At 42.8% G+C, this 27,577-nt stretch overlaps 1 protein-coding gene across 1 annotated transcript in view; it reads left to right on the top strand.

The window, feature by feature from the left end:
- Nucleotides 1-27,577, top strand: part of ITPR1 (inositol 1,4,5-trisphosphate receptor type 1) — a 320,598-nt gene that overhangs the window by 159,572 nt on the left and 133,449 nt on the right. The window contains exons 22-35 of the mRNA XM_057554628.1: nucleotides 512-653; nucleotides 1,390-1,543; nucleotides 2,589-2,776; nucleotides 6,514-6,652; nucleotides 7,175-7,233; nucleotides 9,696-9,857; nucleotides 9,962-10,132; nucleotides 10,642-10,707; nucleotides 11,654-11,791; nucleotides 15,189-15,314; nucleotides 17,411-17,611; nucleotides 19,856-20,107; nucleotides 22,681-22,806; nucleotides 24,785-24,913. Of these exons, the coding sequence (XP_057410611.1) occupies nucleotides 512-653; nucleotides 1,390-1,543; nucleotides 2,589-2,776; nucleotides 6,514-6,652; nucleotides 7,175-7,233; nucleotides 9,696-9,857; nucleotides 9,962-10,132; nucleotides 10,642-10,707; nucleotides 11,654-11,791; nucleotides 15,189-15,314; nucleotides 17,411-17,611; nucleotides 19,856-20,107; nucleotides 22,681-22,806; nucleotides 24,785-24,913 (2,053 nt within the window). The remainder of the gene's footprint in view (nucleotides 1-511; nucleotides 654-1,389; nucleotides 1,544-2,588; nucleotides 2,777-6,513; nucleotides 6,653-7,174; nucleotides 7,234-9,695; nucleotides 9,858-9,961; nucleotides 10,133-10,641; nucleotides 10,708-11,653; nucleotides 11,792-15,188; nucleotides 15,315-17,410; nucleotides 17,612-19,855; nucleotides 20,108-22,680; nucleotides 22,807-24,784; nucleotides 24,914-27,577) is intronic.

The following is a 27,577-nucleotide window of genomic DNA, read 5'->3' as shown; positions in this document are numbered from 1 at the left end:
CTGTTAAGACCTCATTCATGTTCCTTTAAAACTTCTTAGTTACAGTGTTCTACGTAGCGGAAGACAAACCACTTATGGTCAGGTTAATAAGTCTAGTTAAATCGGAGAGGAAAGATGAAGTCATTTTTTCTTTAAGCTTAAAATATAATTAAGGGTGGCAAATGTTATTTGTTTCCTCAAGAATGTAAAAGATGGCATGATTGTCCTTTTATATCTCTTTTATTCTACAAATATTAAAGTGTCTCCCTCATGCCAGGCTCAAGGAATCTATCTGGGAACAAACAAGAATACTGTGTGTACACTAGCGGGGAAGGACAGACAGTAACCAAGATAAAGGACTAAAATATATACCTTGGTGTGATGGGTGCTGAGGAGGAAAAAGTGAAGTAGGGGCAGGAGGATGGGAAGTGTTGGGGTGGATGGTGATAGCTTTGGGGGCTGAGCAAACAGGGAAGGCCTCACTGGTTAGAACTTGAAATTTGATTTCCTTTTCTTTCTCCTTTCCTTTTAGCTATGATAGTAGTGGCACTTCCAAAGATGAAATTAAGGAGAGGTTTGCTCAGACTATGGAATTTGTGGAGGAGTATTTAAGAGATGTGGTGTGTCAGAGGTTCCCTTTCTCTGATAAGGAGAAAAATAAACTTACATTTGAGGTAACTCATGGTGAAGTGATCTGTGTGTTTTGTCTGCTTTTTATTGATCATTTTTCTATGGGGTAAATAGAAAATAGGTGGTGATTTTTTTTTTATCATGCTACTCTGGTTTTGTAATAAAAAGGAATTCAGCTCAGTTTTGTTGCCAAGTAAAATAGAACTAATACCAGTCACTTGGCTTGAGGTAGTTATGCTCGTGGAAGAAATACATGTGGTGAACTGAATCATGTAGAAAGGATAGAACATTATGTATAATCTGTACATTATTTTAAAAGTGACAGGAAAGAAACAGTCTGTGCTTGGGATCTGTCATAGATTAATCACTTGAGGGACATAAATCCTTATTACCTTTGAGTTGAGTATTTCTCTTTGAGATCACTTTGCCTTTTGAGGAGTTAGATTTCCAAGGACTGCTGTTATCTGTGTCCTTGATTTGTATACCTTGGCTTGCCCTGTATTATCTCTGGGAAGCTGCACAGAGCCAGTGATGAGGTCAGTTTTTTATTAACCAGTCAACAGAGCAGATCAGTAGCTTTGCAGGGTTTTATTTCTTATTTTTTCTCCTTATGAAACAAAATGAAATTTGGTCAGAAACTGCAAGTAAAATAAATGCCTTCTCTTACTGTAAAGAAGGTCAGAATCAGTCATTTATAAAATAGTTAACCTAAAATGGAAGTGAAGGATACTGTTTACTTAATACCATCTTCCTCCTCTCTCTCTTTTTTAAATACAATAGGTTGTAAACTTAGCTAGGAATCTCATATACTTTGGTTTCTACAACTTCTCTGACCTTCTACGATTAACCAAAATCCTCCTGGCCATATTGGACTGTGTGCACGTGACCACAATCTTCCCCATCAGCAAGATGGCGAAGGGAGAGGAGAATAAAGGTGAGAATAACATGGAGAAGCTGAGGAGGGAGATCTCATGGCGCCCATGCGTCGTGACACGCTTGCCCGGCCTCTCCTCCTCCTGCTGTTCTCATACTTACTGTGTGATGGCGTGTCCTTTCTTTGTCCTTTTCTTCTCAACTTTTCATTATGAACATTTTCAGATATAAATAAAGGCGGAAAGAATAGTACAGTGGACACCTATAGACCCACGACTTAGAGTCAATGATTATTAACACTTTATTGTATTTTTTATAGTTATACATATGAGTCTGTACATTTCACTGCACCATTTGAAAGTTGCCTAACACTTGCCTAATGCTTATGTCTTAAAAATACATGTCCTGTCATTGTTCTTGATGTGTCATGAGGTCCTCAGATGTTTATATTAGTATATGAATAAGTGAAATCCAGACTGTGTCTGGGTATCCTATTTCCAATCTGTAAATAGGAAAATCTGCCTTTATATGGTTTTTTTTCCCTTCTGTTTTAGGGTCGTAGTAGACACATACTAGGTACTCATGTGCGGATTATTGTTTAACTGGTCTCTACAGCTAGAATAGAAAAAGTACGTTTACTTACGTCCTACTATCTGTTAGGGCCTGTGCTCAGTCATTTTGCATACATTTTGCCACTTAATCTGTGTCAGTTGGGCTCCGTTATTCTCATTTTACAGTGGAAGAAACTGACCCTCAGAGGTAGCATAATGTATTCAAGATCAAGTGGCTATTGGTAGCAGCACCAGATGTGTGTCTTGTTAGCTCCTGCAGCCCTAGTTCTGTGCACAGCAACAAGCATGTAGTAGGGGACCAATAAAATTTGGCAGGTGAATTAACATACATAAATGCTCCATACTCTTTCCCCTACTCCTTGAAGCCCTGCATTTCTGATGGGTGTTAACCGTTTCGGGTTCCCGGGGTCTTAGAATGTATTGGAACAGAGACATGTTAAATGATTTGTCCCGAAGAGCCTCCGCCCTTGGCCAGGTGCCCTGAGCGCACACCAGGGATCTGTCACGACCAAGGTGTGTCCTGGCCCTTCCTAGGTAGTAACGTGATGCGGTCCATCCATGGGGTTGGAGAGCTGATGACCCAGGTGGTGCTCCGGGGAGGAGGCTTCCTGCCCATGACTCCCACGGCCGCCGCCCCTGAGGGCAACGTGAAGCAAGCAGAGCCGGAGAAGGAGGACATCATGGTGATGGACACCAAGTTGAAGATCATTGAAATACTCCAGGTAACCATGGGCCGGGGCGGGGGCAGGGTGGGCGGGAGTGTGCTTCCCAGGGGACCATCTGCATCCGGTGTCCCTGCTTTGATGGAGCCCTAGGCTTTCTGGGAAGAGAGTGGAGGTAGAGTCTTAGCTCAGCCTCAAGTGCTCTTTCTGAACTGGCCCTCTGCACCCTGTGCTGTCATCTCCTGCCCCTCCCCAGCCTGCCCTGTTCCTCCAGCCATGCCAGACTTTCTGCAGTTACCTTAGATCTCCCTAGTCATTGGTCTCTGCCTTCACCCACTTAGAATTAACTCACTTATGCTTCTGTACATAGCTGAATTCCCTGTTTTTTGTTCATAACTCAGTCAAGGTTCCGTTAAGTTTGTAACTCCTCCCTCAATCCTTCCCTTCCTCCCTCCCTTATTCATTCATTCATTCATTCATTCAACAGCCATTTATAGAGACTGATTCCATGCCGAGTACTTTTTTTTGTTTGTTTGTTTTACCTCTAACAGTGTTACTGTGAGAGGGATATATTTGTTTAAATTTTGAGTACCACATTACAAACTAATTATAATTATACAATTTAAACATCATCTACCATTTCAGTTAACAATGAGAGTAAAGCATATTTGTTTCTAATGCTTTTTTTTCATATGCATTATCTCATTTAATCTTTTTTTCACACACACACACTGTATTTTATTTTTACAAGAGATAAATAAACTGACACCAAGCATTGTAAATGGATGACCACAACAAAAGCAACAATGATTGCAATTACCAAACATGAAACACACTCATACTATGTCATAATATTGACATTCAGTCCAGTAATCCTCCACTGTAACAGCTACTTTGCAGTGAAAATTGATTTGTATATTTTTTGCCTCTGAGTCCTTGTGGGATTTTTTTTTTTTTTATTCAAACAAAGTCACAAAAATTATAATCATCCTCATCAGTTCACTCAGTCCCATGTAATTAATTTTTTTTTCATCTTGATCTTTTGTTAGCACTTTTATGAATTCATCAGTTTTCCATTAGAGTTCTGAAAATGCTTATTCATTCAGTTCAGCAGTATAGTCAGTTACCAGAAACCTGTACTTGTCAGAGCATGCCGAGTACTTTTAAGCACTGAAGATCCAGCAATGAACAGAATCATTCCTGCTTACATTTTGATAGGAGGCATAGACATATAAAAATGTATATACTAAGGATGTTAAAATACAACAGAGAGTCAAGATGGTTTGGAGGCCATTGGGGGTAAAGGCCACGGATACTGTTTTTGATGGGGTTGTCAGAGAAGGTCTCCCCATTAAGGTTACTTGATCAGAGACCTGAATGCAATGAGGGAGCTAGTATGTGGGTATCTAGGAAAACAGTCTCCGGGACTCCAAGAGGGAACAATAAATGCAAAGACCTGAGGTGGGAGCATACTTGACAAGTCTGGGAACAGGTCAGGTTCAAGAGAGAATGGGAGAAGATGAAATGGGGAGTCAGTACATACAACCTCTTGAGTGGATTTGCTGTAAAGATGAACAGAGAAAAGTGGGAAGGTGGCTGCAGGGTGATTATTGGTAATATTTAAGTTGGGAGATGTCAGTAAGATTGTATGCTGAATGGGAGTGATCATGTAGAGAGGGAAGACTTACTGACGAAGGGGAGAGAGGATAATTGTAGGAGCAAAGTACTGGCATAGGCAAGAGGAGGTGGGAGCCAGTTTACTGGAGAGGCCGTGATCTTCCATATGAGAACCTCCCAGCCTGCCAAAAGTGTGCATTTTCCTCTTTCTCCTCCTTGGTAATTTTTTATTCATTAACAGAATCAGCTGTTCCTTCATGAATAGAATACTGTTATCACCTTTCTCTTTCATCCCGTACTGCCTAATCTCAACCCCAGAACATGGAGTAGAGAACTATAAATGTTTACAGATTTGAGGATTTTTTTTCGATTCTGAAATCACAGTTAACTAATGGTTTGAAAACATTAGTGGGACTCCTCAAAATAATTACTGAAGACAATAAAGAGTTATTTAAATAAAGAAGAAAACTCATTGAATTTATGTCTGACCAAAAGTAGAGAAGGATCTCAAGGATTTCTTAGGCCATGGCTTACAGGTCCCAAGTATGCGAATATCGTGCATGTTTATCAGAATTGATGCGGTGTGAAACTTGGTCACATCTTGAGGTCTACTCACTGTAGTAATCTGAGAACATTTGGTTGATGGATTCATTCTTTCAGCAGATAGTTACTGATCCCTTAACCATATGCAAGGCACTTTGCTGGGCTCTATGAGGAAGGCACAGATGATTTGGACACGGGCTATGTCTACAGGGGGTTTATAGTCTAATAGGAAGATAAGGTGTGATGAAGCTGTGTGTACATGGAAATAAAACCATGAGAAAAGTGTTCTCCTGCGATGCGGGTAGGTCATGTGATCCCATTTAGTAAGGACCAGAGGAGGTAAGATTTTCTCTGAGCCTTTAGGCCTGGACGGGATATGTATAGAAACAAGGGGGCGTTCTCAGGTGGATGGAGCGGGTTGAACCGGGGCATCGTGGCGCATGGATCAGTAAGCTGTTCTCCTTGGGCAGGGACGTGGAGCGGTGCTGAAGGGAAGTTATCAGAAATGAGGTTGGAACGGCAGACTGCGCCATGCTCTAGGGAGCTCTGGGTGCCTGAAGTATTAGGACTTTACTCTGTGGGGAGCCTTTGAATGCTTTCAAGCAGGGGGCTAACCTAAGAATAAGCACCTTTGAGATGTGGATCTGGTAAACTTGTTTCTGTAATGGCCGAGGAGGGAGATAGAGGCCATGAGCGGGGGTAAACGACGGCAGGAGAGAGATCCGTGAGGAGTGGCAGAGGTAGAACCCGCAGGGCTTGGTCACTGATGAGATGTGTGTATCAAGGAAGGAAGAGTTGATGGTCCTGAGGTTGACAGAGGGCGGGAGAACCCAGGCAGAATGGACACTGTTACTTTGGTACAATACTGAGTTTGAGACTCTGGGAAAACACCAAAGGGGATGTCCCGCAGTCAGTAGGAAACGTGGACCAAGAGCCTGGAAGATAAGCCAAATATCTGTTTCAATCCAGGAGAGGTGACAGCCCTGGCATTGGGTAAGGTCGCCAGGAGGGCCAGGCAGAGATGAGAGAATGGAAGGGAGAATGTCGGTAAGGCCCTTAAACAATGCCAGGTGGTTGATCTTTCTTTTTGGCTCCAGCCACAAACATGGAAAAAGTGGCTTTCTGTTGGAGTGGACAGGGAGGGGATACAGGGAGTGAAAGAAGAGGGAGCCCAAAGGTTTGTATCTACATCAAAGAAAACAATCAGTAATAGAAAATAAGAACCAAACTAATTTTCAGTACTGAAAACACATTTTTCTCTGTCAGTTCTTTTAGAAGCAGCCAACTTCACCCTTCTTAAGGTCCAGAGTTGTCATTCAATACTTGCTGAACTAAAGCAATGTTTTATAGAGGATGGAGTGGGGAGTGAGTGATTTATTGTTCTGAGCATTAAATTAATTGCCGGGACGCTGGAGTTTACACTAGAAGCTAAGGTGCTGTGGGCAAACTTGATATACTCCTAGAAGTCTTTTGTTAAAGTGACTGTTGAAATCTAAGCCAAATATCTGACTCACGTAGTGTTTAAGGTAATTGATGCAGCAGACGCCAGGCCCAGCCAGAGTGCGGTGGCTTGGCAGAATGTTCCAGGTGGTCTGCTAATGTAACCAATCTGTTTCCATTTCCACTTGATTCTTTAGTTTATTTTGAATGTGAGGTTGGATTATAGGATCTCCTGCCTCCTGTGTATATTTAAGCGGGAGTTTGATGAAAGCAATTCCCAGACTTCGGAAACATCCTCCGGAAACAGCAGCCAAGAGGGACCAAGTAATGTACCAGGTTAGTGATGCCAGAATGGGGTTTGAGCCATAAAATGGGACCTGGGTCTAATGAAAACTGGAAGTCCAAAGAGTACGTTGTAGAACAAGGGTAATATGTGAACGTTTTTGAAGATGACTGCATTTTAGAATGAGACCCTGAGAGTCACCCTTCTGGGGCAGGGGAATAATTGAAAGGGCCCAGATCCCTTCTGGGATAGGTCTTATTTCCTTCCATCTTGGAGTGTCTTAGTCATAAGACAGCTGAGGGTTCTAGTGTTACGGTGAAATACAAAAACCCAAAAAACAAAAAACCCAAAACAAAACTCCAAGAAAATTTACTGTCCACTACCAGCTTTTACTCATGGTGGATGCTTTTCCCTGCCCAGGAAATAGTGGTGATGGATAAGGAGAAGGGTGGTGGTAGGAATAACCCCACCTGTCGAGGCCTGAGGGGCAGGGGCAAGCCTGTTTTGGGGGAAGTTCACGAGCAACACGTTTTCACCCCTTCCTGCACCTGAAGTTCTGTTCTCCGACTTTGCAGGTGCTCTTGACTTTGAACACATTGAGGAGCAAGCCGAGGGCATCTTCGGAGGAAGGAAAGTATATTTTCAGTTTCTGTTTTGTAGGTGGTTCTAAGATGGGGGAGGCTTCTCTTTTCTAGCTCTCAAAGGCTTCTCCTTTACTGTTCTAGGAAACGTTTAGTCTTTGGGTTTAGGTTGTTTGACTGCTTTCTTTATAACTCTCAGTACTCAGGTCAGAGTGATCTTAGTTGGGTTCATGTGTGTGTGTGTTTCCTTCTTACGACAGAAAGAATTGACGGAGGTTTCCCAAAGTACACACATTACAAAACTTTTTTAAATGGTGAGGAAATAGAGTTGAAAGAAAGGGGGGGCTCGAAACAGAGTGAGTGTAGCAAGATCATTGCTGCTAATGGGCTGCAGTCACCCCCAAGCCCTTTAGAAGCCAAGCAACAATGAAAAGGACACAGGCACTTATAACTGTTCTTTCATTGTCCCTAATGTGAGATTAATGTATGAACCCCTTTCTAAAAGATGAGATTGCTCAGTGTCGACTCAAAACACTGTTACGAGACTCAAATACCTATAAGCCTCAAATGCCGGCAAACTTGGTATAAACACCCTCTATGCATAACTCTTAGAATATGCACACTTGGTTGAGTTACCTACTGCCATGTAATAACCTACTCTTAAAACTTAATGGATTAAAACAACAGTCATTTTATTGCCTCTCACAGTTCTGTGGGTTGACGGGGGCTCAGCTGGATGATTCTTCTGTTGGTCACTGTTGGGTCTGTCGTGCAGCTGTGGTAGCTGTGACTGGGGCTGGCACGTCCATGTTGCTCTCCTCGCATTTCTGGCTCCTTGGTGGAGGTGTCAGTAAGGCTGGGACTTGTCTCTCTCTGCACACGAATATCTTGGGCTTCTGCATAGCTTGGTGACTGGCTCTAAGTGCAGAGGCCAACAATGTGCAAGCACTAAGCAAGCCTCTGCTTGCATCATGTTGCTAATGTCCTATTGGTCAGAGCAAATCGCCCAGCCGAGCCCAGCATCAGTGTGGGAGGGACATATACAAGAGTGTTTAGACCAGAGAGGGACCACCGATGTTAACAGTCTACCACAGTGCTTAATGTAAAACCTGTGAAATTTGAATTAGCAGCAGCGTTTACTCTGTGGAAGAGGTTGCTGTTCTGAAACTTAGGGGTTTTGAGTTTAACCTGATGTCATTTCGGTCTGCCGGGTGGTGTCTCAGCTCTCCCACCGCTTTCCTGATATTGAACAGCAATGAAAGCTTCTTCACACCTTTTTGGAGCACATAGCACGGGCAGAGGATTTACGCGCTGAGTCCCATCTGTGGCTTTCTTGCTTGTCTGCAGCCACAGAGGTCCCAGCATTCGGCCTTCATTTGACTGGAAATACAAATTGGGCACCGACACAAAAACTGAGTGGCAGCGCTCAGGTTCGAGGTGGCCTGCCATTTGCTCCAGCACGTGCTTATTACATTTTTACTTGTATAAGTAACACACAATCAAGTTACCGTAGATATTGAGAGAACCCCTGATAATATACTGATTAACCCCAGTTGGAGGAACACTGAGTTGGGGTGATTCGCGGCAACACTCCGCGAAGTGGGGTCTGTGGGACCAAACCGCTTGCTACCGGGTTAGATAAGTGAGCCTTTGGGCACTTTGATGGCAGTTGGATACTGTGACCGCATCCAAGTGCACCATCAGTGGACATGGTACAGACCAAGACAGCAGTTGGCTACAGACTAGACATAAAAAAAGCTCATCCTTCACCACAGAGGGTTTGCTAGGTGCTGAATTAGAGCATCTTAAATAAAAAATAAACTAGTAACTCGGGAGAAACACAGCTGTGTGCAGCTCTCAAACCACAGGTGAAGCCCAGCAGAACACCAGTTGGGAATCTGGCCAGGCCTGTCACTGTGGGAAGGTGGGGACTTTGGTTAAAAATTTGACAGTTGTGACATCTTTTTATTTTTTTTAATTTATTTATTTTTGGCTGCATTGGGTCTTCGTTGCCGCCCACAGGCTTTCTCTAGTTGCGGCGAGCGGGGGGCTACTCTTCATTGCGGTGCGCGGGCTTCTCATCGCGGTGGCTTCTCTTGTTGCGGAGCACGGGCTCTAGGCGCGCTGGCTTCAGTAGTTGTGGCATGCAGGCTCAGTAGTTGTAGCTCATGGCCTCTAGAGCGCAGGCTCAGTAGTTGTGGCGCAGGGGCTTAGTTGCTCTGAGGCATGTGGGATCTTCCCGGTCCAAGGATCGAACCCATGTCCCCTGCCTTGGCAGGCAGATTCTTAACCACTGTGCCACCAGGGAGGTCCCCAGTTGTGACAGCTTAACTGCCCCCTCACCTCAGAGTATAGTTGAAGAGCAAATAAGATTGTATGTTGTTAAATGAGGCAATGAAAAGCCAGGTTGGCTGGGGTGGGCTACAGAGTCAGGAATCTCACTAGGTGAGGTGTGTCTGGGCCCAAGGGCATGGGAGAGGGCGTTTTGGCTCATTTGACCTTTCCCCTCAGTGAGGAGAACACGCCACTGGACCTGGACGACCACGGCGGCAGAACCTTCCTCCGGGTCCTGCTCCATTTGACAATGCACGACTACCCACCCCTGGTGTCAGGGGCCCTGCAGCTCCTCTTTCGGCACTTCAGTCAGAGGCAGGAGGTCCTGCAGGCCTTCAAACAGGTAGGTTGGGTTGCTGTGTGTGTGTGTGTGTGTGTGTGTTTGTATGTGTTGTTGGCATTGTCTGAGAGGCTGTTGTGAGTCACTAATGAATTGCATTCGTTCAGGTTCAACTGCTTGTTACCAGCCAAGATGTCGACAACTACAAACAGATCAAACAAGACTTGGACCAACTGAGATCCATCGTGGAGAAGTCAGAGCTTTGGGTGTACAAAGGGCAGGGCCCCGACGAGGCCATGGACGGTGCATCTGGTGAAAATGAACATAAGAAAACAGAGGTGGGTGACACAAAAGTTACGCTACAGGAGGAGATGGATGGGGTCCTCAGAACAAGTAAACGTCCTCCTCCGGTTTTAGATAAAAATGCAGATTATAGGATGGGCTTGATTCTCAAGAGGTCTGCTTGTTAACAGGGTGACAGCCATTCTTCCAGGAAGTGAGCTACAAATACAAGTTCAGCGTCCTCTCTCGTGCCACCTTGGCCCATGTAGAACAGACTTTGAGTGAACTAGCACCAGGTGTCGCTTGCAGACGCACTTGGGAAAGAACCTGTTCTCCAGCCATGCCTGGACCATCATCCTCTCCCCCATCAGTGCAATAATGTGCATCCTCTCCCATCAGAGGGGAGCTGAGTTGTGAGCAAGTGAATGACAGGCACAAACCCAGCATGACAGCTGGAAAACGCTGCAAAAATCCTGTTCTTTCGTAAATTGTGATGCTAATCCCAGCAAACAGACAGGATCCTAAGAGTTGTACAAACCCCACTCATGTTCATCTTGGTTCCTAGGAGGGGAATAACAAGTCACAGAAGCATGAAAGCACCAGCAGCTATAACTACAGGGTGGTCAAAGAGGTAAGTGCCCCCTCTTGAGCTTTTCCCTTCATGGAAAGTGTAACAGGGAGAAAGTAAACCTCTGAGGTTAAGTGCATGGGTTTTAGTGTCAGGTCTTGGTTCAAATCCAGCTCTGCCACTTATTATTTGTGTGTCTTCAGTCCCCTCACCTTGTATAGGTGCCGCCAGCACCTATACTTCTGAAGGTTTACAGGTGAAGGAAGAGTTAAGTGGTGAAATTGTCAAGGATTTACCTCAGCGGCTGGCACGTAGTACCCACCAATGAGAACCATAGTTCTTTAGGAATCTTTGCATAGGGTAGTTCAAAGTTGGGAGGTTGGAGCTTGGTATTTTTTACCCTGGAGCAAATTCTTCCCAAGTCCTTGGCAATGTTGCTGAGTCATCTCATTTTAGGAGCTCTGAAACCATCCCACTTGCTGATGGAGCCGTAATCCATTGGTTATTCTGGAAGACTTGTTCTTAGCCGTATGTGGCTTTGGTTTAATACAATCAGTAGGGATACTACAAGTTAGAGGAGTTTCCCTCGTTTTATGTTCTTAGTATACTGTGATCCTTTTGCCTTTCTGTCCACACCACCCCCTGCAATCTTTTTTCCAACTACACTTCCTAGTTTTCTGAGATTGATTTCTTTTTTCTTAAAAATTTTTTTTTCCAACTTTGAGGTATAATTGACAAAATTATAATATACTTGACAAAGTGATGATTTGATATACATATGCATTGTGAAATGGTTACCATAGTCAAGTTAATTAAACATCCATTACTCACAGAGTTATGTTTTTGGGGGGAGCCGGTCGGGGGAGATAAGAGCGCTTAAGATCTACTCCCTTAGCAAATTCCAAGTCTACTGTGAGGTCTCATGAGCTGTAGTCACTAGGCTGTAGGTTAGGTCCTCGGAACTGAGATGGGGGTCAGAGGAGAAACTTTGATGCCTTCTTTGTACCAGATTTTGATTCGACTCAGCAAACTCTGTGTCCAAGAGAGCGCGTCGGTGCGGAAGAGCAGGAAGCAGCAGCAGCGCCTGCTCCGGAACATGGGCGCCCACGCCGTGGTGCTGGAGCTGCTACAGATCCCCTACGAGAAGGTGGGCACCCACATCCGCGGCTGCCGCTGCGTGGGGGGCGGGTTCCTGGGTCTCCCCAGACCCTTCGCACTTGGGAACGTTTGGTGCAGAAATGAAGCTGATGTGACGATTGTCACTACAAAGCAATCTCAGGTAATTTATATGAAACAGATAGAGCATCCTAACAATGAAGCAAAACCACCCATAACCTCCCTCCACTTGGAAGATTCTATAAAGAAGCAGCCTGTGTATTCTCTCCTTACTCCCATACCATGCTGGATGGGGACAGCTTGGTCTGAATACAAAGGTCTGATGACAGAGCTGTCTCTGCACATGGGCTTGTGCTGTACAGTTTCGTCTGCAGTGTTACTCAGGCATGTAAGCACTACAAGTTATTAAATGCACGTGGGGACATGGGACTCGCCCAGTCAAGGTCCTTACTCATGCTGACAACTGGTTGAGTTGGATCTATCAGATACTGCTTGGCCCTAAGTCTTCTGGTCTGTTGCTAGCCGTTACACTGCGTCTCCCATTTTTCATGTTAGCATTTGGCATTACTAGTGATGGGATTGAGGGAAGGAGGGTAACATTTGCATCCGTGTGGCCTGACAGGGCACTTTCAGAAGCATTCATTCAAGCTTCTAAAACCCAGTATGGCGATCTTGGTGTTGCCACGTGATAGATGAGGAGACTGAGGCTTGGGGAAGTTTAGAGTCCAAAGGCATAGACGCTGGTCTCTTGAGTTTGCCAGTGGCTCCCAGAGACTTGCTAGTGAAGAGTCGCCTGAAGAAGGTTCACTGCCTAGTGCTTGCAGGGTGCCAGGCACTGTGCTGAGGCCTTTACGTCATTTGCTCATTTAATCCTCAGGACACCCAGATGAGATAGGTGGTACTATTAGAAGCCCCATTTTAAATGAGAAAACTGAGGCCGGAGAGGCTTAGTAACTTGCCTAGAAGGCCCAGCTGCACCTTGCAGAGTCAGCTCCACTCACCTGTGGAGCCCGGGCCTTGGACCTCTGTGCCTTCCACCTTACCTGTACCTCACCTTTGTAGGTAACACACCTTTACCTGCTGCCCTGCACTTTAGGAGGTTCCCTGCCAAGGCCTCCTCCTCAGTCATGGTGCCTGTGTGAATCAGATGAGTCAGGCCTTTCACCAGCCGCCAGTAAAGCACAAGTTTAATCCCTCCAATAGGTCAGGCACTTAACTAAGTTGGAATTAATGTAGACAGGTGTGGGTGTCATCCAAACGTGGCTGACATTTGGACTAGAAAGAGCAAGTGGGTTTACCTCCCTCTGTGTAAAGAATGGGAGGAGGGAGTTTGATGGCCTTGGCTTTGCCTCATAATAACGTTTCCCTAATGAGAGACATTCATTTACAGAGCAGTGTTGAATCGATCTATAGGAACCAGATTCGGTTGGAATTGGTGGCTCAAAGGCAGAAGATGGTGTATGTGTGTGTGTGTGTAATTTGTCTGGTTTTTGGATGGGTACAGTCATCCCAGTGTGTGAGAACAGTGGAGGGATTCCTACTAACAGGTAACCTCTTGTTATGTCTTTATGAGCTTACTTGCCCCGTAAAAGTCTGCTTCGAAGGCCAGAAGCTTTTTAGTTAGCTTGTGCACCAGCAGATTCCTTTCTTAGCTGAAGAAGTGGAAGAATGCAGAGTGGTTCAAGGTTGCTGTGGTGTCTGTCTGTCCCAAACCCTCTGGTTTCTTAGAGCTAGAAGCCTTGCCCCTCTCTCTGTAAATGGGAGACAAATGTAATACCCGTTCTGTTGTTCTGAGACTTGCTAACGATGTCCTTTTAAATCTCCTGCTTTGTTCGATCGTCACACTGACAGCTCGGATTCCTTCCGTCAGCGTTCTCGGCAGACGTCTTCTGTTTTCTCACAGGGTTGTTGTCTAGACCAGGGTGGGCAAACTGCAGACGTGGATCACTTCCAGCCCACCACCTGTTTTTACACAGCATATGAGATAAGAATGGTTGCTACGTTTTTGAATAGTTAAATTTTCAGGGGTTATATAAGTTCGTGCGTAACGTCTTCCATTTTGCTTTTTGACCCATAAAGCCTTAAAGTATGTATCTGGACCTCTAAGAAAAAAATTTGCTGACACTCATTCTAGACCAGTACCAATAGCTAACGTTTACTGAGTCATTACTGTCTAAGCCCTTGACATGAATTTTCTCATTTAATCGTCGTAACCGCAGTAGGAAGTGTGTGCGTTATTAGCTCCATTTTACAGATGAGGAAACTGAAAGGTTAAGTCACCTGCCCAAGGTCACACAGCTTGGAAGTTGTAGACCTGGCATAAGGGCCAGGCAGCCTGGTTTCAGGGCCTGCATTCCCAAACGCTACACTTTCTGGCCCTTGAAATGAGGCAAAGTATGTGCGATGACTTAGGAAGATGACGCGGGCTCTATGAATCTGAGGGATGATTTCCATTTAGGGCCTTTTTACTATTGTAAATGGTGGCTTGTTTAGAACTGGGCAGAGTGGCAAGAGGTTTTATATAATTGTCTTGTCATAGGCATCCAACTCTTTACAAATACTGAGTGTATTTTTTTAAATTGAAACATAGTTGATTTACAATATTAGTTTCAGGGGTATAGCAAAGGGATTTAGTATCTTTATAGATTTTGCTCCATTAAAAGTTATTATAAGATAATGGCTATACTTCCCTGTGCTGTACAATATATCCTTGTTGCTTATCGAGTGTGTGTTTTTGATATATGAAATGAGAATATCGTAATCAACCATGTGAAATGCCTGAGACACATATTATCCTGATTTTATAGGTAGGAAAACTAAGTCTTAGGTTAAATAATGTACCTGAAGTGACAGGGAAAGGAGTTAAGACAGATACCTGTGCCCTAACTTAGAATCTAAAGAGATTTCCACTGTGCCAAGTTAGCTACTGCCAAAAGTTAGTGTGTCCACAGGTTAAGGCAACTTAAAAATGTATGCCCGAGAGCTGGGGATGTGTGGGTTTATGGCCATTGAGGAAGTCGGCTCCCATCTGCTGTCCGTCCGTCTTTTCAGAAGTAGGGGGTTCAGAGATTTCAGCCGGAACAGTGGAGTTCCAGACACTTCCTTTTAGCTTTCACTCTCTATTGCCCTTTTCCCCAATAAAATCATTTCATTTCTGCCCAAAGCTAGTGGGAGAGAATTCACTTTTCTCCCTGAAGTATAGACAAGTTGTTGGCTTCTTTGCAGGGTCAGCAGTGTAGTTCCCCAATGTTTTCACACAGCCCGCCCCCAGCAAACACCCCCAGAGCCCCACATTAGTCAGAGGGGATGGGGGCGTCATCGAACCTGGCCTCCTGGCCGAGAGATCAGTGCTTCCTCCTGTCGACCTTCTCCAGTCAAAGGCATAGCCCTGTTTTCAACCTGTTTTTTGTCTCTCTCCCTCCACACAGGCCGAAGACACCAAGATGCAGGAGATAATGAGGCTGGCTCACGAGTTTCTGCAGAATTTCTGTGCTGGCAACCAGCAGAATCAGGCTTTGCTCCACAAACACATAAACCTGTTTCTCAACCCAGGGGTAAGACTGGAGGCCTGTCTGGAAATCTGTGTGGGGAGGAGAGTGGGGAAGCAGGAAGAGAGAAGAACACCTTGTTCTTTTGCTGTTGTGGTCGCTGGGACTTGTTATGAGGCAACATTCATTCCAACGGGGAACATTTTGATCAACACTCAGGAGGATGTAAATACTCCCCATCTTTTTGGGAAAAAAGGTAGAAGGAGGGAGGAAGAGGTGGTAGATGCAAAGGTAAGACAAATTGATATTTTTTCTTAATAACAGTCCTCATTACATTAAACTCCAGGCATAGCAAAGTACTGATTCTCACAGCCCAGACACAACATCCTCAGGTCACACATCATGTTTTCTGTGTTTATACGAAACATCATATATCCATGTAAAACATAATTATGTTACATTTTAGTTAAATATGTTTTTAAAAATATATTAAATATGTAATATGCTTTTTAAAAAATAAGATGGTGGTACGCTCCACCCATTGTTTTGCATTTTGCTTTTTTCACTTAACACATCTTGGCTGTCTTTGCAAGTGAAAAATATATAAACTTTTCTCATTCATTTTCATGGCTAAATAGCATTCTGTAGAATGTAACATTTTTTAGACCATTCCCGTATTAATGGACAATTAGGCAGTGTCTGATTTTGGCTTGTGAACAGTACTGCAAAGGACATCTTTGTACTTGAACACACCCTCACATACACTCACTCATCCGTACTGCTGGAGCTTTCCAGGAAAAGGACTACTGCGTTGTAGGGTAATGTTCCCTCTTTGTCATGTTAAGAAAAAGAAAAGGCAAAAAATGAAAAGGTTAAAGCCCCCTACCTCATACTAGTCATAAAACCCAATAACTCAGTAAGTCTGTGTAAAAAGTAGAAAATTAAGCTTCTAGAAGAGAACATGAAAATACCTTCATGACCTTGTGGAAAGGGAAGTTTTTTCACACAGTCTGCAAAGAGCACTAGTCATCAAGGAAAATATCAATAAATTGGACTTCTTTAAAATTAAAAATTTCTCTTCATCAAATGACACCATTAAGTTAGCAAAGACAAGCCAGAGTGGGAGAAGACACAGCGTACGAGTCCAGCAACAAGTTCATACCCAGAATAGGTATCAAACTCAGGAGAGTCCGTAAGGAAATTCACAGCCCACTTTTTTAAATGGACAAAAAATTTAACAATGGGACACTCCACAGTAGAGGTTATCCAAATGGCCAATAAATATGACAAGGCCCTCAACATGGTTAGTCATCAGGCAAATGCAAATCAATCAAGATGCGTACAACAAAATGTGACTAAAATGAAAAGACTGACATTACTAAGTATTGACAAGGATACAGAGTAGCTGTAATGTAGAATGTAAATTGGTAACATCTTTCAAAGCTGTTTGGAAGTATCTTCCAAAGCCAAACATATTTGAACTCTGCAACCCAACAATTCGACTCTTGGGTATAAAGCCAACAGAGATGCATACACTGTGTTTATCAGAAGACATTTAGAAGAATGTTCAGAGTGGCACTGTTCACACTGTTCATCGTATTTGTCATAAGAATTGTGTAACTACTTACTCTTAAAATTGGATAGTCCCCCAGATGCCCATCAACAGTAGAACAGATCAATGCATTGTGGTATAGTCATGCAATGGAATGTACGTAGCGGTGACAAGGAACAAACTAGTAATACATGCAACAACATGGATGACAACATGCAAAAGTAACGTTGAACAAAAGAAGCCAGGTAGAAGAGGATGCATGAGGTTCAAGAACAGGCAAAACAAATCTATGGTTGTGCAAGTCAAAATAGTAGTAAAACTGGGGGGTGGGCCATAAAGGCAGCCTGTTTTATTTCTTGATCTGGGTGCTGATGGTCCCTCTGGAATTCACTCAGCAGAAAACTAATGATTAGTTTAGTGCCCTATGTGTTTATTGAAAATTGAGTAAAAAGGAAGGCGGTACAGAAGCGAGAATGGAGAAAGATGCTTTCACGGGGTTAAATGCCCGCCTCTCTGTGTTTGTCGTGGACTCTTCTTTTTCTCACTTGGTCCTCTGCTCTGGCCTTCCTTTGACCATGTCCCTGTGCCCCCGCCCTCACTCTTGTGCCAGATCCTGGAGGCGGTCACGATGCAGCACATCTTCATGAACAATTTCCAGCTGTGTAGTGAGATCAACGAGAGAGTCGTCCAGCACTTTGTTCACTGCATTGAGACTCACGGTCGAAACGTCCAGTACATCAAGTTCTTGCAGACGATTGTCAAGGCCGAAGGGAAATTCATCAAAAAGTGCCAAGACATGGTCATGGCTGAGGTGACAACTATGGATTTGTATATATCTTCCTCTGGTGTTGCGTAGGAGCTTAAAAATTATTTAATTTTATCAGTATGAATTGGCACCCTGTCCAGGAGCCATAGGAAGGGACAGAAAGTGATTGTGTGTGTGTGTGTGTGTGTGTGTGTATAAGTGTGTGTAATCATGTGTTTGTGAGCTTAAGCTATAGATACAGGCAAGAGTCTGATCTAGTTTTTTGTAGCAATAAATCTATTTATTTTAAGGATCATTGGCTTGGATTCTTCTGAGAGGGAAAAACACCCCCAGGAATACTGAACCAAAATACAGTGGATGGAGGTTAAATGTGGGTAGAACCCTTTGAGCCAGAGCATCCCTTCTTGTAGATTCTATGACTTAAAAAAAAAAAAATTATTCACCAAATTAATTAGCTGGAAAAATTGTTGCTTGATGATTCTCAAGGAGAAGCTGGTCAGTGGAATTGGGGCAAAGTGCCCCTTAGTTCTCTGTGGGACGTCAGTGTCCCATGGATGCTGTCTGGCCAGGAAGGTCCTCTGTCACTCCCGCACCTTCGGCATCTGCATATGCTTGGTTTCATCTATCCTTCCACCTTTAAAAAAAAAAAAGAAAAAAAAAGGAATCTCAAGTAAATCCACTTAACACTTGGGTTTATAATCTTATCTACATATATGATTTCAGTGAAAGGTGGTGTAGTGTCATTAAAAGTGTTGGCTCGACCTGGGATGCGAACGTTGGCTGTACCATGTCCCTGGCCCCGTGATTCGGGATATGTTATTTGACTTCTCAAACCCTCAGTGTGGGTTTCTGTAAATGAAGGCATGGCTGTATTCACTTGAGGAGCTGAGAGGCAGGTTAAATGAGATAATGATGACAATAATAGCTACCGTTTATTGGAAGTCTGCTATGCTACTCTAGTCGCTGTTGTAAGTAATCATGGTATCTAGCACATAATCAGAGTTCATAAAGGTTAGTTATTATTAAGTAAATAATATTGACCATATTTATTTTGACTTTTGTGCCGGCCCATTTTGGATCTTTTGTATTTCATGCAGTGGTGAAATTGATTAATTCTTTTTATTTTATTTATTTATTTATTTAAACATCTTTATTGGAGTATAATTGCTTTACAATGGTGTGTTAGTTTCTGCTTTATAACAAAGTGAATCAGTTATACATATACATATGTTCCCAAATCTCTTCCTTCTTGCGTCTCCCTCCCTCCCACGCTCGCTATCCCACCCCTCTAGGTGGTCACAAAGCACCGAGCTTATCTCCCTGTGCTATGTGGCTGCTTCCCACTAGCTATCTATTTTACATTTGGTAGTGTATATATGTCCATGACACTCTCTCACTTCATTCCAGCTTACCCTTCCCCCTCCCCATATCCTCAAGTCCATTCTCTAGTAGGTCTGTGTCTTTATTCCCGTCTTACCCCTAGGTTTTTCATGATCTTTTTTTTTTTTTTCTTAGATTCCATATATATGTGTTAGCATATGGTATTTGTTTTTCTCTTTCTGACTTACTTCACTCTGTATGACAGGCTCTAGGTCCATCCACTTCACTACAAATAACTCAATTTTGTTTCTTTTTATGGCTGACTAATATTCCATTGTATATATGTGCCACATCTTCTTTATCCATTCATCTGTTGATGGGCACTTAGGTTGCTTCCATGTCCTCTTGATTAATTCTTAAGTAGAGTTATGAGAAGCCCCAGTCCCTGGGAGACAAGTTATGAATAGGAATGCCTTGACTCTTTGAGTGTTGAAAGGAAGGCGTATCTTAATTAGAATTGGATAATTTGTGATTGTGAAGAAATAAGGCAGTGTATGAAAGAGTTGTAAGAAGAATACTTATAAGGCATGAAAAGGAGATGGAAACATTTTTAAAAACAAAAATCATAGCCTAATTATTAGTTTGGAAATACAAGTGCAAGCTTGAAATCTACATTTTTACCAGATACATGAATGCTGGTATGTAGACTTTCTCTTCCCCTGATAGTTTTTTAGGACTGTTGTGATATTTTTATATCTGTGAATGAAAATGATGCTGCTGAAGATTTGTAGTTGTTTAGTAATATAAATGAATGAAATCTATAGGTGAGTTCAGTAGTACAGGTGCTACTGGTTTTGGAAGGTAAATGCTAACAGAACATCTCTTTCTCTGTGAATAGATTTTTTTTTTAATGCTTCCCCCATCCCTGCAAATTTGTGCTATAAACAAGTCTTGTTCTTTTGATTATAGCTGGTTAATTCAGGAGAGGATGTCCTCGTATTCTACAACGACAGAGCCTCTTTCCAGACTCTGATCCAGATGATGAGGTCGGAACGGGACCGGATGGATGAGAACAGCCCTCTCATGTACCACATCCACCTGGTCGAGCTATTGGCCGTGTGCACAGAGGGCAAGAACGTCTACACGGAGATCAAGTGCAACTCCCTGCTCCCACTGGATGACATTGTCCGCGTGGTGACCCACGAGGACTGCATCCCCGAGGTGAGTGACTCTATCCCCAGGATGGGTGGGCCCTGCGCATGTCTCTCCTCGTGGTGTGTGGGGCTGTGGCTGGATGGAAATCTTCCGCTGACCTAGGTGGGACCTCACAGTTTTGACACCTGCAGCTCATTTTGCCGTGAGATTTCCATTGGCTGAAACAGCATCTTCTTGAGCATTGGTTTTGGGTGAGAGGAATGATGGGGGAAGTAAATTTTTCCGTCTGTCTCCTTGAAGAAGAACGGGAAACTGCTGGAGGGCTTCAGCTCTGTGGAACAAATGGTTCCACGTGTTGAGCAAAGAGCATTGACCCGAATGAACTTCTCAGAAATGAGAAAAACGGTGCATTGAGATACAGTTCATACCAATGTAAAACTTAACTCTGTAAGTGTATTCTTTAAAACAAAAACTTGTATTGCAAAAATAATGTCGACTATAAAATATTCAGGAACTACAGGTAACCAATAAGAAAATGAAAGTAATCTACCATTTCACTGCCCATAATAAATACCTCTTAGGTTTTTGAAGTAAATTCTTCCAGCTTTCTGTTTCCCTGTTCATATACATTAGCTAGTAACAAAAAAATGGATCATACAGTATATATTTTATCTTTGTATGTTTTAAAATATATAATCTTAGTTTATATTTTAAACTAAATATACATACATTTATATATATATATAGCATATGTAGTATATATTAAATATATGTACTGTTTTTAGATTAATGTTTGGAAAAGTTAATACATTTTGAAAAATTCAAATAGCAAAGACCATAAAGGAGTAAACTATGAAAAATCTTCTTTACCTGTTCCCCACAGCCCTCAGAAAATTATTTATTAGGTTCTTGTGTATCCTTTCGGAGTTTTGCATATAAACATTTATAAATATATATACTTTATTATCCTGGCCCCCCCCCCTTTTTAACACAAAAGGTGACATTCCAGGTACATTCTTTTTTTCATATCTGTCCATAAAGAGATTCTACATTCCTTTTTTATAGTTGTATAAAATTTCATTGTACAGATGTACCATAGTTGTCTTCCATGAATGTTGAACCAGCTTATTATATAATGTGATAATAATAAGAAGGAAATAAAAAATTGAATTTTTCTCACAGTCTGGTTTATACAGTATATTATCAAACATTTGGATTCTCATATCCCTGATAGATGGTTGTGGTATTTCGATATAGCTGTAATTTGCATTTCTCTTATTATGCATAAGTGAGGTATAATAGCTTGTTTTTTACCCATTTTGTTTGAAATACAACCTAAGTACAGAAGAGTACATAGACGTGAATTGTGCAGTATAAGAATAATTACGAAGATAGCGGCTGTGTAACCACCACCCAGGTCAGGAAATGTGCCTCATTCCTCGCCTGTGTCCTTTTCCAGTCCCCAACCTCCCCCAGAGGGCTCCCTCATGGAGGTATAGTTGTGAGGTGGCTCTTACGTAGTTTTCTTTGTACATCCCTAAACAGTGTAATTCAGTTTTGACCACTTTTGAACTTCCTTTATGCACTATTTTGTGCCTTTTCCTGTTCCACTGTGTGGTGTTAGGATTCATCCATCCTGACTTACGCACCTGTATTCATTTCCTTTGCTTTGGAGCATTGCTGTGTGTCATTGTCCCACAATATGATTTTCTGTACATCTGTCGATGCTCATTTGGGTTATTTTTGCTTTTTGGCTGTTAGGACCAGTGCGTGTGTCCTGGTGTACACACCTCTGCAGGGGGTATACTTAGAAGTGCTGGGTCATACAAGGTGCATTTCTTCCCTTTGACTTGATAATGTGAAGTGGTTTCCAGCAATTACTCCAGTGGCCACCCCTCCCCCTAGATCTTTTGTTGCTCCCAGACCCTGCCAACCCTTGCTATTATCAGACCCTTTATTAGTATATATTTGTTTTCAATCTGGTGGGTGTATAATGATATCTCATAGTGGTTTTAATTTCTATCCTCTTGATTACTAAATGAGATTCAGTCCCTTTCCATATGTTGTTTTTGAGATTTGATATTCCTTTAAGTAAATAGCAGATCAGATTTTTCGCCTGTTTTTCCTTTGGTGTGGCCATCTTATATGTACAAATCTGTAGGAATCCTCTGCGGGGATATGCATTGCAAACAGCTTCTCCCAAATCGTGTCATTTAACTCTTGTAACAGTGCCATTTCATAGAAATTCTTTTTTTTTCTTCTTCTTCTTAGTTCCTTGATGAGGGATCGAACCCATGCCCCCTGCAGTGGAAGCACGGAGTCTTAACCACTGGACCACCATGGGTGTCCCAGAAATTCTTAACTTTAATGTAGTCAGACGTGTCCATCTTCTCTTCTGTGATCAGTGTTTTTTGTTCCATTCTTTACCTTGAGGTCATGAACATAATCTCTTCCAAAAGCTTTGTTTTTGAATTTTATAATAGTGAATTTTGAATATCAAAAAATGATAGAAGTTAAAGTGTGCAGGGGAAAATGGAATGACCATCATGGTCCATCCTTGTCACTATTAAAATGAGGAAACTAATCAATCCCGCACGTACTAAGTTGGTTTTTGAGAAAAGTCTGTTTCTCTCTTCCAGGTTAAAATTGCATACATTAACTTCCTGAATCACTGCTATGTGGATACGGAGGTGGAAATGAAGGAGATTTATACCAGTAATCACATGTGGAAATTGTTTGAGAATTTCCTTGTGGACATCTGCAGGGTAAGTCTTTCTGGAGCTAAGGAGGCAGGGTGAGGGGGTACGTGTGGGTCTGGGTCACCCTGTGCTGTGCAGACGTAAGGACGCAGTCACGTAATTTCACCTCGCTGATTTGCGGCACAAGGAGACACCTGGCTCTCGTCTTTCCACACGTCTCATCTCTCTGGACTCTTTTACTCCTAGCTGAGAATAGATTTTACTTGTCAAGCTTCAGGGAAGGTAGATTATTTCTGGTTTTCATCTCATCCTCTATGGGTTGATTTGTGAATGATAACCTGGGACATACTAAAATCAAATTTATAATCTTTTCATTTCTTTGAGAATAAGTCTTTCCTCGAAGGACACCTTCCTGAGTGAGAGCATTTATAATATCTCCTACAGTCTGGTGTCGAGCATCCTGCAAAGCATGTCACTTTCCGTCTATTGCTTTCCTGACCCAGCCTTTGGGGTGGGCTTCAGTACTCTTGGTTTGGTTTTGCACTGAGCTTAATATTGGTTCTAAAGCTATGGGACTGCGACCTCACAAAGCGCTTTATGGATTTCATATGAGTTTTGTGGTGGTAGGGTTGGTGGGGAGGGCGCTTGGGGGGAAAGTAATTCAGTCCTTGAGAGAATGATTGTGAGATGAATACCAATTTCAGAGACGTTGTGATGCTAAAAAGAAAAAAAAAAGGTGCATTGGAGAACGCTAGAATGTGGTATTTTCTCCTGACTGTACAATTCCCAGTGTGAGACAAGGAGCCTGCAAGAACTTATTTTCCTTGTAATGAAGGACTATGTTTAATAATACCCTGGTGTTGGTGTCACAGATATATATATATTGATGTATTATTTAAATATGTATATATTTTTATCTCAAATTCTTCCTAGTCTTTTAATCCCATAAATCTGGGGGTTTAGGCTTGAAATGGAAGGCCTGCTTTGCCTCTTTAAATCAGGACTCCGACAAGTTTTCTGTGAAGGTCCAGATGGTAATCGTGTTTGGCTTTGTGGGCCATGCGGTCTCTGTCACAACTACAACTCTGCCCTGGTAGAATGAGAGCAGCCATAGCAGTCTGTAAACAGATGGGCATGGCTGGGTTCCAATAAAACTTTATTTATAAAAAACAGCCAGCAGCACTTAACTTGGTTGACCCCTGCCTTAAATTGTTCAAAAATGCTGTAAAATCTGTTGCCACCTTCATTCTCTGGATGTGTCCACAGACTGCTCATCACTGGGCTCAGAGCTAATAAAATTTGATCGTTTTACCCCTTACTTCATAATTTTTTATTATATACAATTTTATATCTCAAATTAGAGGGCTAATGAATTTGGTAATAAAACTTGATTTAATAAAATCAATTTTTTAAACCTGTTCTTCTATTGATAAATCTCTAATCTTATTCTACGCAGTGAACTTGTGTAGAGTCCAGTTGAAATCTGAAGTCTCTCTTCACCCCAAAACTTATACAATTATCCTGAGTCACAGCCCACTATTTTCAACTGCATATCAGCAGAATTTTTATGGAATGGAAGAGTGTTGTAGGTTTGGAGAATATCATGCACAGTGGACCTCAGTGATAATATTTGATTCAGGATCTTAATTATATGCTTTAGGAAACTATGGCCTAGAGAAGATGAATGGCTTAAACAGTTTACTTTTAGGGAAAATGTAGACAATTGTAGTTATTATGCCTCTTACCGCCTTTTGAGTTTTAGATTTGCCGCAAGTCGGTAGGAGTCGGGAAGCGATGGCCTTGTAGGTCCCACACCAATTTTAATGTTCTGTGATTCCACACCATGATATCCAAGTTGATCTGTTTCTCTTCTTCCATGATTTATTTTTTATCATTGCTGTCTCTTAAGGGGAGAAGTACTGACTTGCAGGCTTTTACTTTTCCTTTGTTAAGGGTAATTAGCAGGAATAGTCACAGATGTCTTAATTTTACAACTGGTGTGCAGGTTTTGGTATAATGTCTAAAGTGTCCAATTGTCCTCCAGGCCTGTAACAACACAAGTGACAGGAAACACGCAGACTCAATTTTGGAGAGGTATGTCACCGAAATTGTCATGAGCATCGTTACTACGTTCTTCAGTTCTCCCTTCTCAGACCAGAGTACGACTTTGCAGGTAGGAAATACAAATGTATCGATAGATGCAGGGTATTCACAATAGATATTTGGCAGCTGGAGTTGGTGCGGATTCGGGACTGAGCGGCTATAGATGAGCCACTGTGCAAAGCGTTGCTACAGATGCTTTTCTCTTTGTGGAGAGTGGTTTTTACAGGATCCCTTGGATAATCAAGTACCTGAGAATGATTTTCTGTACCAGCTTGTTCTATTGGTTGTTGATTTTCTCCTTAAAATGCCTTCTTCCCTCTCCCCCCTCTTTAATCTTGTTGATTCCTTACCTCCAATCTTAGAAAGGGAAGCAGCTTTCAAATAAATGCTAGCGTGTTATTAACACTATTGAAAAATATGTCTGGAAATCTGCATTTTAGCTTGAAGTGTGTGCCTAGAGTTCACCAGAAGGGCTACGTGGCAGGCGGGAGTGAGGAGTCCTTTAGCCTTGACAGCAGGGCTGCTGCGTTGCACCGGCCCCAGCACGTGCTGCTCACGTGGAGCCCCCGGAGTCGTGCGATGCAGCAACCTTGCGTGCCGATTGTCAGTGTAGTTAGATTTCGAAAGATTTGAATCCCTGGATCTGGGAGGTGTTTTTATTATTCTTTTACTTGGAAAGGTCGCTCTTCTTTTTAGAACTGATGTCTGGGTCCGTGGCTGTGGGAGTCTTGCTGCAGGTCTGTGTGTACAGCCTGCAGAATGAAAGCGGGACTTGGTCTCTGGTGGTCAGAAGAGCAAGAGTAACCATCCTTGTCATGCAGATTGATGGAGGCTGTCCTGGGGTTGATGGGTGGCCCAGGGTGGTTGGAGCGTAGACAAATAATCTTAAGGTAAATTCTCCAAGAGAAGAGTGATTCATGGTCAGTATAATATCACTGATACATTTATCAGATATTGCTATATTCCATTACCTATGTAAAGGAGTTCATCTTAGCTTAGTACAGATGGTATTATCCCCATTTTGCAGCTGAGCAAAGTGAGGCTCAGAGGATTTAATTACCATGCTCAGCCATGGTCACAGCTACTACCTGGCAAAACCATGATTTCAACCCAGGCCTGTCTGACTCTAAAACTTGAATTATGGAATTTTTAGTGAGATATGTTTTCTTAGGGACTGTTGGTAACCTAATAGAGGTAAACCTCTATTTAATTGAGCGTCACTGCTAGCTTTTAGTTATCTCTAAAGCAGCGGTCCCCAACCTTTTTGGCACCAGGGACTGGTTTCATGGAAGACAGTTTTTCCACGGGGTGGGGGGGTGGAGGATGGTTCAGGTGGTAATGGGAGCGATGGGGGGGGGAGATGAAGCTTCGCTGGCTTGCCGCCACTCACCTCCTGCTGTGTGGCCTGGTTCCTAACAGGCAGTGGACAGATACCGGTCCGGGGCCCAGGGGTTGGGGACCCCTGCTCTAAAGTATCGTAAAGTTAGAATGCGACCTTTAGAATATCTGTACATAGTATTTGTGTAATTGGGCAACAGGAACTTGTTAGATCCCAAGCACATGAGTTGCTGGAGGCCAGAACGTGCTCCTTACCAAGTGCTGTTCTACAGAGCCAACTGCTTTGGTTAGTCAGGTTGGACTTGCATAGTGGCAGAGTTATGCAGTTGGACTTGCATAGTGGCAATTGCTATGGCAAAGCCCATTCTCCTAGAGATTGTGAAACAGTATTGCAAAACCAAATGTCAGAGTAGACCAATCAAATTAATTTAATGGAAACCATTCAACAGGAATTTGTGTTTTTGGTTTTTCATCTTGGTCCCCCTGCTGTCGCCTTCCACTGCCTCGCTCTGAAACCAGTTTTAAGCCCATGAACAGGCAGGAGTGGTCAGAGAAATAAATCTTCAACATAAATGTTATGTAAGTCCCTAGCAAGGCCCAGGTTGTCGAAGCCTATTTAAAATACAAAGTCCAAGCTGGATTTCTAGAATATTTATTTTCAAGGAATACCATTTTTGAAGCTGTCCTAACCTGTCTTACTTTATCTGTTGAAAAGCTGATGTCGTGCTCCCCAGCTAGATTTGTACCTTCGTCCTTCCTTCCTTCCTGGTTTTGTTTCCTTCCTTCCTTTCTTTTAACCCACATTTGTGAGGGAGGAAAATGGGGGCCTGGGATTGGGCTGTGCTGCATTTAAGGTGCCAGTGGAATGTGCGTGAGGCAGCTGGAAATGTGGGATCCGGCAGCAGCAGCAGAACTTTGGAGGCTTTTATAGCAGCTCAGAGCTGGGTTCCAGCCCTCACTGCTCCCCTTCCCAGCTCTGTGAACTTGGGTAGATCTCGAAACTTCAGAACCCCATTTCTTACTATAACAGGGTTATAGTATCAACCCTGCAGATTATTGTGAGAATTAGAGTTAATGTTTATGAAAATATAGCATAGTGCCTGGTACACAGTAGGTGCTCAATAATTGTCCGTTTGTACTGTGTCCTGCTAGACGGCAAGCTCCAGGGGGGAGGGCAGAGAGGTGTCTCAGGTACTGTTCTGTCTCGAGCACTGTGCCTGGCCCCTGGTACATGTTCATTTGTTGAGTGAGTTAAATGAATCAGGGAGACTCAGGAGAGGGAAGTGGTAAAGTCCAAATATAAACATTGGCTAGTTCAAGTCTCAGCTAGGAAAATGAAAGGGTTGACTAGAAGGGAACTGGGCAGAGCACAGATAATTAAGGACAGTTTGTAAAA

The sequence above is a fragment of the Balaenoptera acutorostrata genome, chromosome 10 (genome assembly GCF_949987535.1).
Source record: "Balaenoptera acutorostrata chromosome 10, mBalAcu1.1, whole genome shotgun sequence".
Taxonomy (NCBI): domain Eukaryota; kingdom Metazoa; phylum Chordata; class Mammalia; order Artiodactyla; family Balaenopteridae; genus Balaenoptera; species Balaenoptera acutorostrata.
Note: the sequence above shows the minus strand (reverse complement) of the source record. Positions and strands in the feature narration are given on the sequence as shown.